Genomic DNA, 17899 nt, shown 5'->3' with positions numbered 1-17899 from the left:
ATATGAGAATTCCAATCCCAAGATCCCAGGTATTTCCCTGAGTGGTCATATATTTTAACAGAGAAAACTGTTTTTCCTTATGTCAAATCAACTCAAAGTGGAGGAAAAAAACCAAGCAAACCCTTACCTTTACTTTTTCACCATTGATCTCCACTGTCTTAATCATAAAGTCAACGCCAATTGTGGCACCTTGCCCTGGTGGAAAAAGACCCTTGAGAAGGGAAAACAAACATTGTTCATAAAACATTTTCAGCATAAGGAATGTTGGACATTTCACACTGCCGTTGTCCTAGTGGAAGAATCTTGTGAACACCGATCAATGTTCTGACTTGAGGCTCTGTGTCACTACATGCCTCTTCTGAATCTCTTCTTTACGGAAGGCTAGAGGGAAATTTTCAGATTTCCTGCAACAGTAGAATTTTGCTCAAGGCAACAGCCCTGCAGCATAATGGCAATCAATGAGGCACCACCAACAGGTCCAATTCTAGGTTTTTTGCAGGCAAGGAGGCATCATTCAGTGGCTAGGGAACGTGGCCAAGGAATTGACATCTGCAGTTCCGTGCACAGATGATCTCCAGAGTCCCTTGGGGACACTGTCCCCCCTTCGTAAAACGCATGGCCAATACTCTCCTGAGCTGCACACTTTGGATTTTATTTGGCTTTCTCGTACACTGTTTTCCCTCGTCCAACTCAGAGAAACCACTTCACAACCCGCCCCCCAAGCTACTGTTCTGCGGCCGGTTTTTCAGAAGATGGGGGACCAAGTTGTGGAAATCCCATCTGACATGGAGGACCAGCCCAACCGAGCAAAAACATAATAATGTTTGGAAGCTATGAGAGGTAGCTGAAAAGCCCAGTATTTCTCAAAAGTGAAATATGTGCAGATTCTCTCTCACCTCCCCCCAACTTTTTATACAGAAGAGATGTTTGGGTGGTTTTGTTTTCCCTCCGTGTGCGCAGCAAGCAAGATTTATGTTCCTGGAGATGTCTCCCAGAAACCACCAAATCACAGCGAGTTCGGTCAGTCTGCAGTGCTCCCAGCAGAATTTTAAGTCGGCGCTGTTGGAACAGAGCAAGCAAGCAAGCAAAGCACCAGCTGCCTCTTTTGTTAGCTCTGCACCACAGCTTGTTCCTCTTGTTTTGTTGGACACCTCCATCCCTCGGAACACTTAGAGGGAGTGGATAAGCTGGTGTTTTGATTCCCCACCCCCACTTCCCCAGGGGTGGGGGGTCAACTTCGCTCCAGCCCCCATGGCAGGCTGCCCATAGAAAAGAGAATATTTCCAGGCACATTCTTTGAAAGGTCTCCACGGGGAAGAAGTGCTGACTGTTTAAGATGCAGAACTGCCAAGAAACATTCCGTGGGTTACGCAACCGCTCGGCAAGAACTTCCTTTCTGCCAGGCAAATGCAATGTCGCCGCTGACCCTTTCAATGTCTTCTTGCACAGAAAGGGAAGGGGAAAGCCAGTTTTCTGTTATTACTTTCCTTCCACCAAAGTGGCATCACCTGCTCATCTGGGTCTGCATCCTATAGGAAGTCTGCAGCACAACAGAACACAACTCCCCTGCAACTTGGTCATCTAGTCCCACCCACCAGGCCCAGACAGAGGGGGGGCCATATGGGCCACTTGGCCCGGGCCTCCGATTCCAAAGGGGGCCTTAGTCAGCATATTCACAATCGCAATAAATATATTTTCCATTTTGTCTTTATATGCAGATATGGTTAAAGCCTTGAAATAAAATTATTTGTCAGCATAACTTTTGTGAAAATTATTTATATACAGTCATACCTTGGGTTGAATACGCTTCATGTTGGGCATGTTTGAGTTGCGCTCCGCGGCAACCCGGAAGTAACGGAGCGCGTTACTTCCGGGTTTCACTGCTCGCCATGCGCAGACACTCAAAATGACGTCACACGCATGCGCAGAAGCGGCGAAAAGAGACGCGCATGTGCGCAAATGTGCCGTCACCAGTTACGTTTGCTTCTGGATGTGAACGGGGCTCTGGAACGGATCCTGTTCGCATCCCAAGATACCACTGTACTTACTTATTTATAAGACTTCAGCTATCCCCAGGGTAAAAAAGGGGGGGGCACATTATCTACCTGGCCCAGGCCTCTGCCTGGCTCTGCAAGACCCTGCAACCCCCCAGCGATGCAGGAACCACAGCTAAAGAATCTCCATTGGATCCCCATCCATCCTCTGTTTAAAAACCTCCAAGTTCCTGTTTGATGCTGCAATCCTCAAACGAGGTGCAGGGTCCAACAGGATTTCCCCAGCCTGTCTTCACCCATGAGGTTCATCCTGCCCCAAAACCCAGCAGCAGCAGCAGAGACTGCAGTTCAAAGATGGAGAGCCTGCAGCCCTTCAAATGCTGTTGGACTCCAACTCCCATCATCCCTGACAAGAGGCCAATCTGGCTGGGGATGATGGGAGTTGGAGTCCAGAAACATAGGGAGATTGCCAGACTGGCCAGCCTGATACAAGAATAGGGGAACACCCGGAAGGTCACAGGCAAGCCACTCCTGCGTTGGCTAATGCCCTCTCTTACTATATGATGGTACAGTCCTGTCTCATACCAGGAGAAGATGGCAGAGGTTCTCCTGGGACTTAGCTCCTTCCTCCTGCGCACTAACACATATATGAATGTGCTGCGTACACATCTGTCCTGACCTTCTCGTACGCCCAAAGCATCAACAACCCTGAAATGCCACCTTACCTGAGTAAACCGCCGCACTAAGCAGGTCTTCCCCACGCCAGCGTTCCCAATTAAAACTATTTTGAAGAGAAAGTCATAATCTTCCATACTCATTTACACAGCTGCAAGGGAAAGGAAAACAAGGAATTAAAAAAGAAATCCCCCAAGGGCTTCCGTTGCAGCCGGTCTTCTCCAAAGGGCTTTAACTCCCGCTGGTTAAAGGAGCACCAGGTTTCCAGTTAAGCGCCCTGGAATCCACCGGCGACACAGAATCAGAAGCAAAATACATAAAGGAGGGACGTTAGAAGACCCAGTGACTTATTTCATTATTGACGGACTTTGATCCTCCAGGTATTCAAGGCAAAGGTCACTGCGGTATTGGCAATTTCTCACCAGCACACAGAAATCATGGCAGCACATGAACCCAGGAACTACTGTTGCCTGTGATCTGGTAATCTCTAGGTTAGATTACTGCAACGTGTTGTACGTAGGACTGCACCTGAATTTGGCAACCAGGTTGCTCACTGGGCCAAAACGGTTTGAGAATACCACACTAATCTTGGCCTGACTGCACTGGCTGCCAATTAGCTTCCAGGCCCAATTCAAAGTGCTGGTTTTGACCTATAAAGCCTTAAAGGGCTCGGGACTGCAATACCTCAAGGACCGCCTCTCCCCATATAAACCGACCCAGATTGTGTTATCATCCTCTGAGACCCTTCTTTGTGTGTCTCCTCCACATGAGGTCCAGAGGGTGGCAACACGAGAACGGGGTCTTTTCGCTGGTGGCTCCCCAGGGAGGTTCGTCTGTAGCCTTCATTATACACTTTTAGGCTCCAGGTGAAAACGTTCCTCTTCAACATGGCCTTGAGTAAATGACATTCGATGCCCTTTTAAATGTGTTGTGGGAGCAGGGATTGCTGTTTGTTATTGTTCTTATTTTCACTACGAATTTCGTGGTTCCTGTATTGTAATTTTATATTTTGAACTGCCCTGAGATCTGTGGATGAGGGATGGAATGCAAATCTAATAAACAATAATATAGTTCCCTTATACAGCAATCAGAGCAACAGTTCCCAAACTCCTTTGGGCCACCAACCCTTTGGTTTCATGAACCTATCCCCAGTTTCCCCTAGCCTGCAAAAAACATTATTCAGAATAGCAGTCTGAACAACCTGCTAAGGAAGATAACACAATTTTTAAAAAATCAAAACAGTAACAAGCGATTGCACATTTTATTCAAAATCCAATTAAAACTACTAAGTTTAATTAATTCAACAACACTGGTGAACTTGATCCATTTACAACTCCAGCGTCCCCCTAGGTAATCCCCACCCACCCACTTTGAGAACCATTGATTCAGACCATTGGGCCACCTAGCCAGCAATGGCTCCTCAATCTGCCCCAGGTTCTCAGGGAGAGAGAGGTCTTTGATAGCTCTGGTTATGTTGGCCTCCAACTGCCTCAACAGACAATGGAGTCCGCCTCCAGAGGTGAAGTCAAACCACTGCGTTAGCAGCATCTAAGTGATATCCCCGGGGCACAAGCCTGGGCAGTGAGTATGGAGGTCCTGGGCTGCCTGGATGACAAGACCCCCTTCTCAGCCTCACTGATATGATCCAAAGGAAAGCAGAGCAAGATGTTTGGCACCAGCTGGGATGCAGGATTTCCCAGAAGGAGGCATACAAGGGTACCAGAGATCTTTTTACCTAGAGATGCTGGGAGAGAAGGTGGTACGAAGGGCCATATCACACATTTATAAAGGTTCCCATGGATAGATCAGTATTAGAAACTGGAATAGAAAAGCTAGGAGCCAAATGGCTCCTGGGACTGGGTTGTGGGGGCCAAAACAGAAGGTCTAGTTGCCATTTGGGGGGGAGAGAGAGAAAGCCAGCAACACTTTATTTATTATTTTGATAAGCATGAACTAATACGCAGTTCACATAAGTGACTCATTGTTAATATCACATTTTTAACAGAAATTGTTAATACATGGTGTGGCAATCACACAGGGTCCCCGGACGTTTCACCGTCTATTGATCCCTGTGCCACCACTTTATTTCTCGCTGCCACCACCCAGGCCCTACCTGGTACAATACTGAGTCCAGTCAGGGTTAAATTGGAACATAAACCTCTCTTTATTTATTGCAGTTTAACAAGCGTGTGGTTTCATAAATGGTATTGGTCAATTACAATCATAGGGTGCCTATCCAGACCTATAACTTCCGCTACCTGCTCTCCCTCACTAAACCACCACTCAGATATTTACTTGTCTTCCTAGCTCCTAACTGTTCCTGACTCAGCTTATTTCACTACACTAACTCAACCTACCCACAGACTCTATCCCAATTCACTCCCACTCCAACCAACCACCAAACTCCTCCCTTCGCCCCTCCCAGAGCTGGTTTTATAGTCCCTCTGACTCCACCCCCCCCGGGTCCTGACTGGGTAACCTGTTTAACTATTTCACCTCCAGCACTCTCATACGTTAGCGTCACACATGTTTAATGTGTTTACAGCAAAAAATATTGGTACCATGCTTCAGTTTTCAAAACACTCTACTCTCTATTGTTAAAATCCTTAACGTATACTTTGAGGCTTCAAAGCACATACGTTTCAGTAATCCTTGAGTGTCAGCCAGGCGCAAAAAATGGCACCCAGACTTTTTGAGGTGCTCGCAAATGAAGAATCTTTATGTGTGAAATGCGCCTGGCGCCCTGCTAATTTCGAACCCTGGAGTGGATGTGGAAAGCACGTGGTAGCCTCCCTCTGGAGCCAACTTTGTCATCTCAACCTCATCATACGAACATGACTGCAACTGGACTTTGGCTACAGCCAACTCACTTCTTGCATGTTGCTGTTTCTATCCTTCAGTAACAGCGCCACATTACAGATGCAACCCTGTGTCGTGCTCAGTGACCCTTGGGCAGCTCGAGGTATAAAACCTCAGACGGCAGCTCCTGGGTGCCGTTCAACTTTCTTTCTATAATTGCACAGAAGCCACGGGATGGTTTTGGAAGAAGGCCTTCGGTTTCCCTCTTCTAAACACAGGAAGTGAATTCGGTGTTTAAAGCGGTAAGAAGAGCCCTGGTGGCTCAGACTGAAGGTCTATCTAGTCTGCTTCCCACAGCAGCCCCCAACCAGATGCCTCCAGGAAGACCAAAAGCAGGAAGTGATGCAAAGCCCTTTCTCGCTATTCTTCTCCAGCATCTAGTACTTGGAGGCATGCTACCTCTGATTCTGGAAGTAGTATACTGCACAGTCAGCAAGGTATCATGGTTAGAATGTTTGGCTATGACCTGGGAGATTAGGGTTCGAATCCCCACTCAACCATGAAGCTCCCTGGGTGCCCTTGGGCCATCCACTGTCTCTCAGCCTAAACTACCGCATTTTTCGCTCTATAAAACGCACCAGACCGCAAGACGCACCTAGTTTTGGGAGGAGGAAAACAAGAAAAAAAATATTCTAAATCTCAGAAGCCAGAACAGCAAGAGGGATCGCTGCGCAGTGAAAGCAGCAATCCCTCTTGCTGTTTTGGCTTCTGGGATAGCTGTGCAGCCTGCATTCGCTCCATAAGATGCACACACATTTCCCCTTACTTTTTAGGAGGGAAAAAGTGAGTCTTATAGAGCAAAAAATACGGTACCTTGCAGGGTTATTGTGAGAACCACATACACCATCTAGAGCTCCTTATCCTTCACGGATATGTCTTAAATCCCTGTTCAAAGCAGCCCAGAGATGTTCATGCATACCTTGTGGTAGCAAATTCCATATGGGCTGCATGAAGATCACCTCCTTCTTGGTCTATCCCGAACGCCCGCCAACGTTCAGCGTCACTGAACGACCCTGGGCTCTAATATTGTAAAATATATATCTCTCTGTTCGCTTCATCCACTCCGCCCATTATCTTGAATGTTCCGTTTTATTATGTCTACTTGTTTGATTTTATTAGTATTGCAGTCATAACAGCCTCAACCAGAAGCCAACATCACTTTTGACTTTCAGGCTTTACCTGAATATTTTTTATTTAAATGGCAGCAGGCCTTTGTGGCTGCTAATTAGCCAGTCACTTTCATCATCATCATTATTATTATTATTATTATTATTATTATTATTATTATTATTATTATTATTATTTGTTGTACACCAGCCTGATAATTCATGATACAGCAGTAAAGGAATGCTTTCATGAATGAATAAAATAAATAAGAAAGATTATAAATATGTAAACCACTCAGAGTGTTAAAAAAATGGTAAATAAATCTTGTAAAATATCAATATACTGTATAAACCCTCTGTAAACCCTGCCTTAGTCAGCCCAAAACTAGAAAATACCAAATGCCTTTAGTGTTTCCTCTAGGGTAACGGCTCCCAATTAGCTAAACACTGTGGACCCCCTGTTTTTCAAAAGCCAAGTTATGGACCCCCTACTTTTGAAAATCTTGACATCTCTTTGCCAGTTTTTATCATGTGAATGGTGTCACCATACCTTCCAACATTCCCCAGTGCAAAACTGGGCCGTGCTCCCATGCAAGTCACATGACCCATGCGAGATCACAGCCCCCCCAAAACAAGATGTCCCCATTGATGGGGATGTGCCTCCACAGACCACGAATTGGGAGCCATAGCTCTGGGATGATGTGCTCTGACCCCTTGAGAACTTTAAATGGGATGGGGGAGAACCATGCAGACCGCTTTGAGATCTTTGGAGAAAAACATGGAACATAAATGCAATAAATTAAACTGAATTTTGGTTGCTCTTCTCTTCACCTTTTCCAACACTGCATATATTGGAAAAGCGGGAACCAGAATGACACAATATTCCAAATAGGTCAGGACCACAGATGTATAGAAAGACATCACACGGTTCCTGCATACTGGATCAACTTTTTCATTGAGCAATCTACCATGATGCCAAAATCTCTTTCCTGGTCAGACCCCCCATCAATGCCATGTGAAATTAGGGATTTATTTTATTTTACTAAAAACAATCACTTGGAACACAGAACGAATCTCATTTGACATTTCGTGGCCCGTTTGCCCACTTTGGAGAGATCCTTTGGGAGCTCCCTGTGGTCTGCTTGGATCTTCGCAGTTTCATATAATTTAGGGCTATCCACAAACCAAAAAAACCTCACTGCTCTTTCCTGTCTCCACTCCCAGTCCGCTTTAACAAATAAAAACAATAGGGTCTTGCGCACTTGGGAAATGATCTAATTCAGCGTGGTCTGGGATTTCAAAAAATAAACACAGGTAACATTCGTGAGTCCATCAACTATACTGAAGAAGATTCAATCATGCGCGAGGAAAAGCTTTTACAGTGGTACCTCGGGTTAAGTACTTAATTCGTTCTGGAGGTCCGTTCTTAACCTGAAACTGTTCTTAACCTGAAGCACCACTTTAGCTCATGGGGCCTCCTGCTGCCGCTGCGCCACTGGATCACAATTTCTGTTCTCATCCTGAAGCAAAGTTCTTAACCCGAGATACTATTTCTGGGTTAGCGGAGTCTGGAACCTGAAGCGTCTGTAACCTGAAGCATATGTAACCCAAGGTACCACTGCTAGCAGCAGCGCTGTGCCTGAGTTAATCAACTGCAGTAAACAAGATTAAATTAGCAAGGGTGGAGAAGTCCTTAGGGTACAGCAAAATCCCAACCCTTTGAAGCCAAAAGCTGGATTTGCAGGGCATCACATTAGAGATCATTATAGCTTGCAGAAGCCTTAAGAAGGTAAGAAGAGCTTGCTGGATCAGACCAATAGCTCAACCACTCCAGCGTCCTGCTCTCACGGTGGCCAACCAGATGCCCCACCAAAGCCCTCTCTCCTCCTGTGGTTTCCAGCAACTTGCATTCAGAAGCATTACTACCTCCAGCCAAGTGGGCAGAGCACAGCCATCCATGTTTAGTAGCCATTGAGAGCCTTGTCCTCTGTGAATTTGCATTGCATTTAAGCACTAGCCTGGTAGCCAAATGGGACGTGGGTGGCGCTGTGGGTTAAACCACAGAGCCTAGGACTTGCCGATCAGAAGCTTGGCGGTTCGAATCCCTGCAACGGGGTGAGCTCCCCTTGCTCGGTCCCTGCTCCTGCCAACCTAGCAGTTCAAAAGCACGTCAAAGTGCAAGTAGATAGATAGGTACCGCTCTGGCGGGAAGGTAAACGGCGTTTCTATGCGCTGCTCTGGTTCTTCAGAACCAGCTTAGTCATGCTGGCCACATGACCTGGAAGCTGTACGCCGGCTCCCTTGGCCAATAAAGCGAGATGAGTGCCACAACCCCAGAGTCGGCCATGACTGGACCTAATGGTCAGGGGTCCCTTTACCTTTACAGCACTAACTGTCAGCAGATCTCCAGAGTTTCAGGCAGGGATCTCTTCCAGCTTGTTCCTGGAGATGCCGGGGACTGAATCTGAGGTCTTTCTGCATGCAATGTAGATGTTCTACTGCTGAACTACGTCTATTCCCTGGCAGTTCTAAGGCTTGCTTCATCTTCTGAGATGTTTGTTGGGTGGGATGGAAGCTGTATGTTGATCTATATCATAGAATCAGAGTTGGGACATCTAGTCTAACCCCCTGCAATGCAGTTGTCCCATACAGGGATTGAACTTGCAACCTTGGCGTTATCAGCACTGGTAGCCAAAGGTGAACAGGAATGGCATGCAGGCAACAATTTACATCTGATGTGGATGTTACATCAGCTGTGCGTGAGCCTCTTTGCACTTTTTCCCACCCTTCCCCTTGACTGTGCGTGACCGACTTCTCTTCAGCTATTGCATGTGTCAGGGCCACACAGATAAGGATGATCCTTTGTCCCTGTCTGTGCAGACACAGGGGGGAAGGACACCCAGAACAAAAATACTAAGGGGGTGGGGGAGGACTAAGCTGCTTTTATTGGAAGCAGAAGGCAAAGAGCAGCCAAAACACATTCCAAAAAGGAGAAGGGAGGGGGAGAGAGTAAGATGGAAACACCCATCTGCAAAGTCTAAATATTTCTTGGAAATCTTTCTGGCTGCTGCAGATGCATTTCTGGCCTCTGGAATGTGGTGTCAGGGTTGTTACAAACGTTCACAGCTGGCCAGAACAATCAGCTCCCTTGGAAAAGATTGCCAAAGGTCCAGGGCAAATAGAAAACCAACAGACCCTTTGACCCAGCTGGACAATTGCTACAAAGCATACTGATGAAAAGACTGGCTTTTGGGAATACTATAAAAACAGCTTCAGAAAACGGGGGTGGGAGGGCAAGAAAGAGCAAGGCTCCGCCAGCTTTAGATTTCTTCTCCCGTACAAAGCAATGTCTAAGTAAGTTTGGGGACTAGATGAATTCAAGCTATATAAATATCACATGGCCATAAAATTCTGCAATAAGAGCCAAATTATGTGCTGTTCCAGAAATCCATTATTCTGCTATTGCTACCTGTTTGGCTATGCAGAGCACTAGAATCCCACCTATTGAGTCCTGGGGGGTCAGATTCAGCATTCGATTTTCACTAGTTTGTTTTCAGTCGTGAGGACCAGGAACTTGTGCCCTCTCGCTCTCTGTCAAATTCTGTGCTTGCAGAAAAGTGTAAGCATCACTCTCTATTTATGATTGTGTAGGTTTTGTTGCATTTGCAACCCGTGTTTCTCCCAGCAAAGAACCCAAGGCAACGTACATGTTTCTCCCATTCAGTCTCCCATCCAGGCACTGACCCAACCCGGACCTTCTTAGCATCTGCAAGGTGTTCACCTCCTCTGCCTTCAGACCACACCCTGGGATCTTACGCTGCAGAGGTCTCTGCAGTGACTAACCCCATCTCTTCTAGCATTCACCTGGAATGTTGCTGCTGTCAGGAGGCCAGATGTTTGGCTATGAACAGCTGCTGACAGGACACAACAGAGCAGTCCTGCCTCTTCCAAACCACCACCGCAGCTCCGAGGCTCAAGGGTGTCAGAAAAAGCACGTCTCAAAACATTTCCCTGGTTTGGGCAGACTTATTCCAGGATGTTGTCTAGACAAAGGAACTGAATGCCTCCCCTCTCTCTTTGCACTCCAGGCATGTACAGGGAAGGAAGGTGGGCTCCGTCCCTCACCAGGCTACACGCCGGCGTGCAGAATATCTGCCCAGGAACAGGAACGCAAAGAGGAGGAGTCAGAGGGAGCAGCCAAGCTGTCGGTCAGCCAGAGCATGCATGCTGCTTGTGAAGAAAAGCCAGCATCAGAGTATCTCTGATTCCGCTCTGAGGTGGCTGGCTGCAGAAAAGGGAGGAGAGGGGGAAATGTAGAAAATAAAGTTTTCAGGTGTAATAGAGCCTCACTATTTGTGTGAGAGAGGGAAGGGGTCCAGCAGCACTATGGGCATGTGGCTCTTTTTGCTGAGGGTCAACGTCTCTTGCAGAATTGTGGGGGCTTTTTATGGCTACACACTAGCCAGACTTTAACTTTTTTTAACTCATTTATTACATCTCTCCCAACACTTACTCCAAAGAGCTCAGCACAGCACAGCACACAAGGTTCTCCCCAACACACACATGATTTTTTTTTGCCCTTTCTGGGCTCTTTTTAAGGGCTGTTTCTACCATTTTAAAAGTCACTTCTGGGTTTGACGTGATGCACGCATGCATGGGTTGTGCGTCAATTGGATGCACGTAAATGGGGAGTTAGGGACACGGGTGGCGCTGTGGGTTAAACCATGGAGCCTAGGGCTTGACGATCGGAAGGTCGGCGGTTTGAATCCCCGCAACGGGGTGAGCTCCCATTGCTCGGTCCCTGCTCCTGCCACCCTAGCAGTTTGAAAGCACCTCAAAGTGCAAATAGATAAATAGGTACCGCTCCGGTGGGAAGGTAAACGGCATTTCCGTGCACTGCTCTGGTTCGCCAGAAGCGGCTTAATCATGCTGGCCACATGACCCAGAAACTGTACGCCGGCTCCCTCGGCCAGTAAAGTGAGATGAGCGTCGCAACCCCAGAGTCGGCCACGACTAGACCTAATGGTCAGGGGTCTCTTTACCGCTTTAAATGGGGAGATGCCTGTGTAGCAAGCTTGGGGAGAAATGTTCCAGGTTTTGCAGACAGGTAGTGCGTGTGGGTTTCTTCAGCACCTGAATTTCCAAGTGTCGCAAGTGCTTTTGAGGTCTCTGTTTCAGTTCAAAGCCCTGTGGAGAGATGGTGCTTTGGCCGGGACAAGCGCTGAATCTGTGTCCAAAGATTGTCTGCTTCCATTCTTTATTTGGGACCCCTCCAAATCTTCTCCGCACCCCTAGGATGAAGCACTGTGAATGCTCTGCAACACCCTAAGTTAAGCTAATAAAGTATTATTTTGCTGGTGTGAAGACTGAATGACAGATAACATCTGGACGGCAAAATGATGCTACAATTCCATCAGCCTCCAGGATTCCTGATTCTCGCCTGCATCTTCACAAGCATCACTTGCAAAGTTGCTACTCACTTCTTGAAAGGAGAGAAGAAGTGTTGCCAGACCCCTCCTCTGGGAGGCTTGAGACAACCCACAGACGCCTCAGAGGAGCCATTTCCTGAAGCAGCAGAAAACCACAGGAGGAAACCTCTTTTAAACCCCAGAAGGACAATTTAGCCTGGGCACAGAGGGGAAGAGAGAGCCAGGTGAAAGCTAAAACCATCTTGCCCTTTTCACACAGAAAGAGAAGCCAAGAGTGCATTGCTGTCTTAAAGTAAAATGAAAAAAAAAATACTGTGACAGGAGGCACTTCCACAGTCTGATCCACCAGAAAAATGAAAAATGCAAACTGCAAGCCTCAAACTTGGCTTCTGAGCATCATCAGCTCAGGCCTGGTTCCAACCCAAGGCTAAAGGCCAAGTACACATGTCCAGGAAAGGGGGAGGAGTACACGGTCACCACTGACCCACATCTCCTCCCGTACGGTAGTGATTATTTACAGAGCCAACACAGTGCAGTGGTTAGAGTTGGGCATGGGCCAAGGAGAGGCCACATGTCCAACTTTAGAGAGTACTGTCGTCTGTTGGAAGGGATGGCCGGGCTGAGTTTGTATTGGGAGAAACCTAAGAACGAGAAACTTCAATGGGTCCAAAATGGAGCAGCCAGATTCCTGGCTGGGGTTCTGTTTAGAATTCGCATAACCCCCGTTTTGAAACAGCAGCAGTGAAACCCAGCTTGTTCCCGGGGCCAATTCAATATGCTCACATTAGCATTTAAAGCCTTAAACAACTAAGACCCCCAAGTATCTGAAAAAAGCATCTCCTTCCCTATGGACCCTCTTAGACCCTCCTAACCTTGGCATCTGCAGAGAGAGGGCATTCTCTGTGGTAGCCCCAAAGTTGTGGAATTCTGGTTTCGTCACTACACAGCTTTCAGCTGAAGACACTTTATCTTTATTGTGGCCTTTGACACTAGAGATTTATATTATTGCATGCCATCCCAATCTCCAAGCGGTGCAAAATTCCAGGGGTTCCAGGCACTTTTACCCAGGGTTCGTATTTCCATTAGAATAAGGGACAGTAGAGACCGCGGTGTCTTTATGATATACGGTTTATTTACACATATATACAACCTGAGCTTACAATGGAGAGGTTCACCGCATTAGTACCCCAAGAGGGTCTTGATTCACCCATTGCCACAGCCTTGGCTATATATAAACCATCTGTGCAAACTACAGAAACAGTAGGACAAAATACAAAAATGCAATAAAGCATTGTTATATAAAAAGACAGGGCACAGTTTAATAATCAAGGAAACCCATGAAGTTGCATCTTCAAAGATGTCTAAAGTAACTGGTGGTGCTTTACAAAAGGTAGGGGAAAGAGAGTTCAAAGTTGTGCAGAATAAATCATAGAAACTAGTTAAAAATTAAAGCATAATTTATGCAAAAATAAGAGAAATGATGGAAAGTTGCCCAGTTTGCATGATTTATATCCAAGAGGTTATGTCCTTCCCATCGGCCCCACCCCCCGCCATTTTATCCTCACAACAGTCCTGGGAGGTAGACTAGGATAGTCCAAAGTCACCTTGTGAGCTTCACTGTCAAGTCAGGCTTTGAGTTTGGGCACCTGCCTCTTCCTCCTCCTCAGTCGCCCCCAATATACAAGTCTCAGCCTGCTTGCGCAGCCACCCATCCCAGCATTGGCAGGTCCCAAACCTGCAAGGACTGTGGCTCTTCTCTCTTACTGTTTGTTCATCATCTAGCTGTGTTCCTGCACGCCCCCCTCACCTCCTCAAAGAACAACATAGTCCCTTTCTCAAAATGTAGATGCCGTTCTACCTGAGCTCAGGAGCCTTGCCAGAAGCAAGAAGGCAGCCAAGCGGATACAGATGCTGCCTAGATGTGTTCTCTCATAGCCAAGGACATCAGAGATGAGATGTCTGCAACCACCCATTACACGGTCTAGCCATTAACTTAAAACATCGAGATAGCTACTCTCTCTGTAGTCGCCATATCTCCCGACTTGGATCCTAAATGTAGTCTGGCTCTGTGGCTGTCTTTAGCTCTCAAAGGAGAGAGAGATGAAAGGCTTACTGAAAAGTAAACCCAAGATTGCACTGTAAAAGACTGAGGATTGCAGTTATAGCCATCTTCAACCTTTTCAGGCAAAGACCTCATCTTTACCCCTAACATTCAAAAAGGGACCCATTTAAAATTTTAAGCTGTATGTTTGTCTTTCTCCCATCTCTTCCAATCTACTCCCAGAGCTTTTTAACTCATCCTCTGCATCCCTCTCCTTCTGCTACCCCCCTCCTCCTTGGAACAATTTGAAGAAAGTGAGAATGAAAATGGTCCTGGAGCTAGTGGCTTAACCCACCTTGGGTTGGGGGCTGCTGGACCCTGTTATGGGTCACCACCCCACAGCCAAAAAACCATGATCAAGCCTGCAGTGCTGGAAGGAAGAAGCAATTATCTCAATGGACTTGCTTCCACATAAGCACGCAGAGATGTCACAAGTGATAACCAATTACCTTACTTTCTGAAGACATCTGAAGGCAGCCCTGTATCGGGATGTTTTCAATGTGTGATGTCTTCGGAAAGTAATGTAATATAGGTTTGTGCTGCTGAATGCTAGACTTTTAAAGCGGACTACCATAATTTGCAATGCACCAAGGCGTGAATGCAAGAAAACATCTGCATCTTTGTGGACAAGGTAGTGCCAGAACTACTGACATACAAATCTCACTCGCAGTCAATATGCAAAGCATTCTGGGTTGTTTGCAAAGTTTTGTGTGCACACAAAAAGCTGTCTGCCCTTAAGGAGTTTACAATCTTCGGGGAAAACAACAAAGAGCAGAGAGGAACAGGAGGGGCAAGAGTAGCTATGGAAGAGTGCAAGCAAATACAGTCACATTTCACCTTAAATGCTGAATCCACATTCTCCAGCATTGTCTCGCCAGAGTGGTGCATGCTCTGGTTATCTCCCGCTTGGACTACTGCAATGCACTCTACGTGGGGCTACCTTTGAAGGTGACTCGGAAACTACAACTAATCCAAAATGCGGCAGCTAGACTGGTGACTGGGAGCGGCCGCCGAGACCATATAACACCGGTCTTGAAAGTATGTTTCTGAGCACAATTCAAAGTGTTGGTGCTGACCTTTAAAGCCCTAAACGGCCTCGGTCCAGTATACCTGAAGGAGCGTCTCCACCCCCATCATTCTGCCCGGACGCTGAGGTCCAGCGCCGAGGGCCTTCTGGCGGTTCCCTCATTGCGAGAAGCAAAGCTACAGGGAACCAGGCAGAGGGCCTTCTCGGTAGTGGCGCCCACCCTGTGGAACGCCCTTCCAGCAGATGTCAAAGCGATAAACAACTACCTGACATTCAGAAGACATCTTAAGGCAGCCCTGTTCAGGGAAGTTTTTAACGTGTGATATTTTACTGTATTTTTGGTTTTTATGGAAGCCGCCCAGAGTGGCTGGGGAGGCCCAGCCAGATGGGCGGGGTATAAATTATTATTATTATTATTATTATTATTATTATTGGTGGCACAATATAGTGGAAATGCGGAAGACAATTGTATTTCGAGGCGTTAGGTGGCATGTCCCTTTCCCTTTAACATCCCCAGTTTGATTCTTGTGTTTCACACACCTGTCGGGAGTTTCTTGGGTTCTTCTGTGTTGCAAGTGCTGGCTGGAAGCCCGGCTGCAGGTAGTGGGAGACTCTCAGCCGTTCTGTATTAGTTCCATCTCAGGGTCCTGGACTAATCATGAGTAATGCCAGGTGCCCTTGATTACATCAAGGCAGGCTATAAAAGCCATAGGTGGGAAGGGCCCAGGGAGCTTCTGCCCAGATCAAAGGACCTGATGCTGGGAGACCGATGGTCAGGGTCTTTCTCCTGCTGCTCTACCTGGGGCTCCGGGCAGCTGAAGGGGAGATTGGGTAGCCCCTGTCAGGTATGTTTTATTTTATGCTTTGTATGCCAGCTGTTTATTTGTTAATAAAACTGTTTTGGTTCCCCTTCCACCTCCTCATTCCTTTTGTCCTGATATCCTTGGAAAGAACTGCTGTATTTGGCAGCACACATTATGGCAATGCTCTGCTCAGGAACAGAGCTATGGTGGTATGTCAAATCATGTGGTGTAGGACCCCGGGCGCCAGCCCTACCCCAAATGTTCCCACACACATGCCAGCCTGCCCCCTGCACTACCAACCTCCCCAGATTGAGCAGAAAAGTCTGAACGTCACCCAGCATGGTGGGAGTGCTCAGGTACGGAGAGGCTCATAAGTGCATCCAGCCCAATGTGCTTAGAATTCCCCTCCAGGCATTCTTGCTCAACAGGACCTCGCAGCCAACAACTGGAAAGGAGGCTTAATTGTGAGCAGATATGCAGATAAGCAGGGATGCGGGTGGCGCTGTGGGTTGAACCACAGAGCCTAGGGCTTGCCGATCAGAAGGTTGGCGGTTCAAATCCCTGCAACGGGGTGAGCTCCCATTGCTTGGTCCCTGCTCCTGCCAACCTAGCAGTTTGAAAGCACCTCAAAGTGCAAGTAGATAAATAAGTACTGCTCTGGCGGGAAGGTAAACAGTGTTTCCGTGCGCTGCTCTGGTTCGCCAGAAGCGGCTTAGTCCTGCTGGCCACATGACCCGGAAGCTGTACTCCAGCTCCCTTGGCTAGTAAAGCGAGATGAGCACCGCAACCCCAGAATCGGTAACAACTAGACCTAATGGTCAGGGGTCCCTTTACCTTTACCTTATGCAGATAAGCAAAGCCCTCTACACGCACATACATGTTCAAACTGAATGTCTGAAGACAGCAGTGGAGTCAGGCACACATTACTCTCACAGAAGATACTGGCACATGGAATCACGAAGGTCGGAAAGGAGCTTCCAAGTGCACTCAGATGAACATTCTTAGAAGACCCTTTTGGGCCAAGAAGGTTGGGAGTTTGCATGCCGGGCAGGGATGTTAGAAAGGACGATTGCATGTGTGCCCCCACACCCTCTAGACAACCCCCTACCTACTCCCCTACCTACTTTTTAACCCGCCCGTCAATCTTTCACAACAGCCCTGTGAGGAAGGTCAGTTTTATTCCCAGACAGCAGACGAGTAAGAAGGAAGCGAGGCTTGCCTGTGGTGAATGAGTGAAGGAAGGGATTTGTGGTCACTTCCTTTGAATTGAAATAAATGGCTGTATTTTCATTTCAAAGCCAAAGTTCCTTCGTGCACTTGCAATGCAAACAGATACAAAAACGCGGAAGGAAGAATGAGAACAAGAGGGGGCGGGGTGAGAGATTGGGAAGGTGAGAAAAATGGATTTTCCCCTTCTTGCAAGAAATAAAAAATTGATGCCTCGATGGCAAAACCCAGCACATTACCAATCCTGTGGGTGCGAGTTGCATTTTATAGGCAGCAATATAGGGTGGCAGGTGTTAGCTTGGTGTCCTTGGTCTGATTATATAGCTGGCTTCAAAAGGAGCAGACTCGGGCCCTTTAATTAGGATGCATGGTGGAGCTTATTTTCTGCCTCTGCCCAGCGCAGAGCAAGCAAGCCTCCTCAAGCAGGACAACCCCCCTGGGGAATTTTTCTCCGCAGAGCTCTATTAAACGCACAGGTGTTAATGCAACTGCATTCTGGCACACAGGGAACGTGCAGCATTTCATGGCTCACACGCTGCTCTAGGAAGCGGAAATCAAGGCTGGCATCAACATCTCATCCCAGCTCTGCTACAGACCATAAGTTTTAAGGGACTTGGAAGGAGTCCTTCTGATAAAAGTGGGGGGGGGGGGGGACAGGCACTGCCTTGGAGATAGATA

At 47.3% G+C, this 17899-nt stretch overlaps 1 protein-coding gene across 1 annotated transcript in view; it reads right to left on the bottom strand.

Annotated features, from left to right (window-relative positions):
- The window catches only part of RAB30 (RAB30, member RAS oncogene family), a 40559-nt gene that overhangs the window by 5810 nt on the left and 16850 nt on the right, over positions 1–17899 (bottom strand). The window contains exons 2-3 of the mRNA XM_081910182.1: positions 2720–2820; positions 128–211 (exon numbers count right to left, since the gene is read on the bottom strand). Coding sequence (XP_081766308.1) covers positions 128–211; positions 2720–2812 — 177 coding nt within the window. The 5' untranslated portion in view covers positions 2813–2820. The remainder of the gene's footprint in view (positions 1–127; positions 212–2719; positions 2821–17899) is intronic.

Source organism: Podarcis melisellensis, assembly GCF_964234715.1.
Source record: "Podarcis melisellensis genome assembly, chromosome: 4".
Classification (NCBI taxonomy): Eukaryota; Metazoa; Chordata; class Lepidosauria; order Squamata; family Lacertidae; genus Podarcis; species Podarcis melisellensis.
This window is presented reverse-complemented; position numbering and strand designations above follow the sequence as displayed.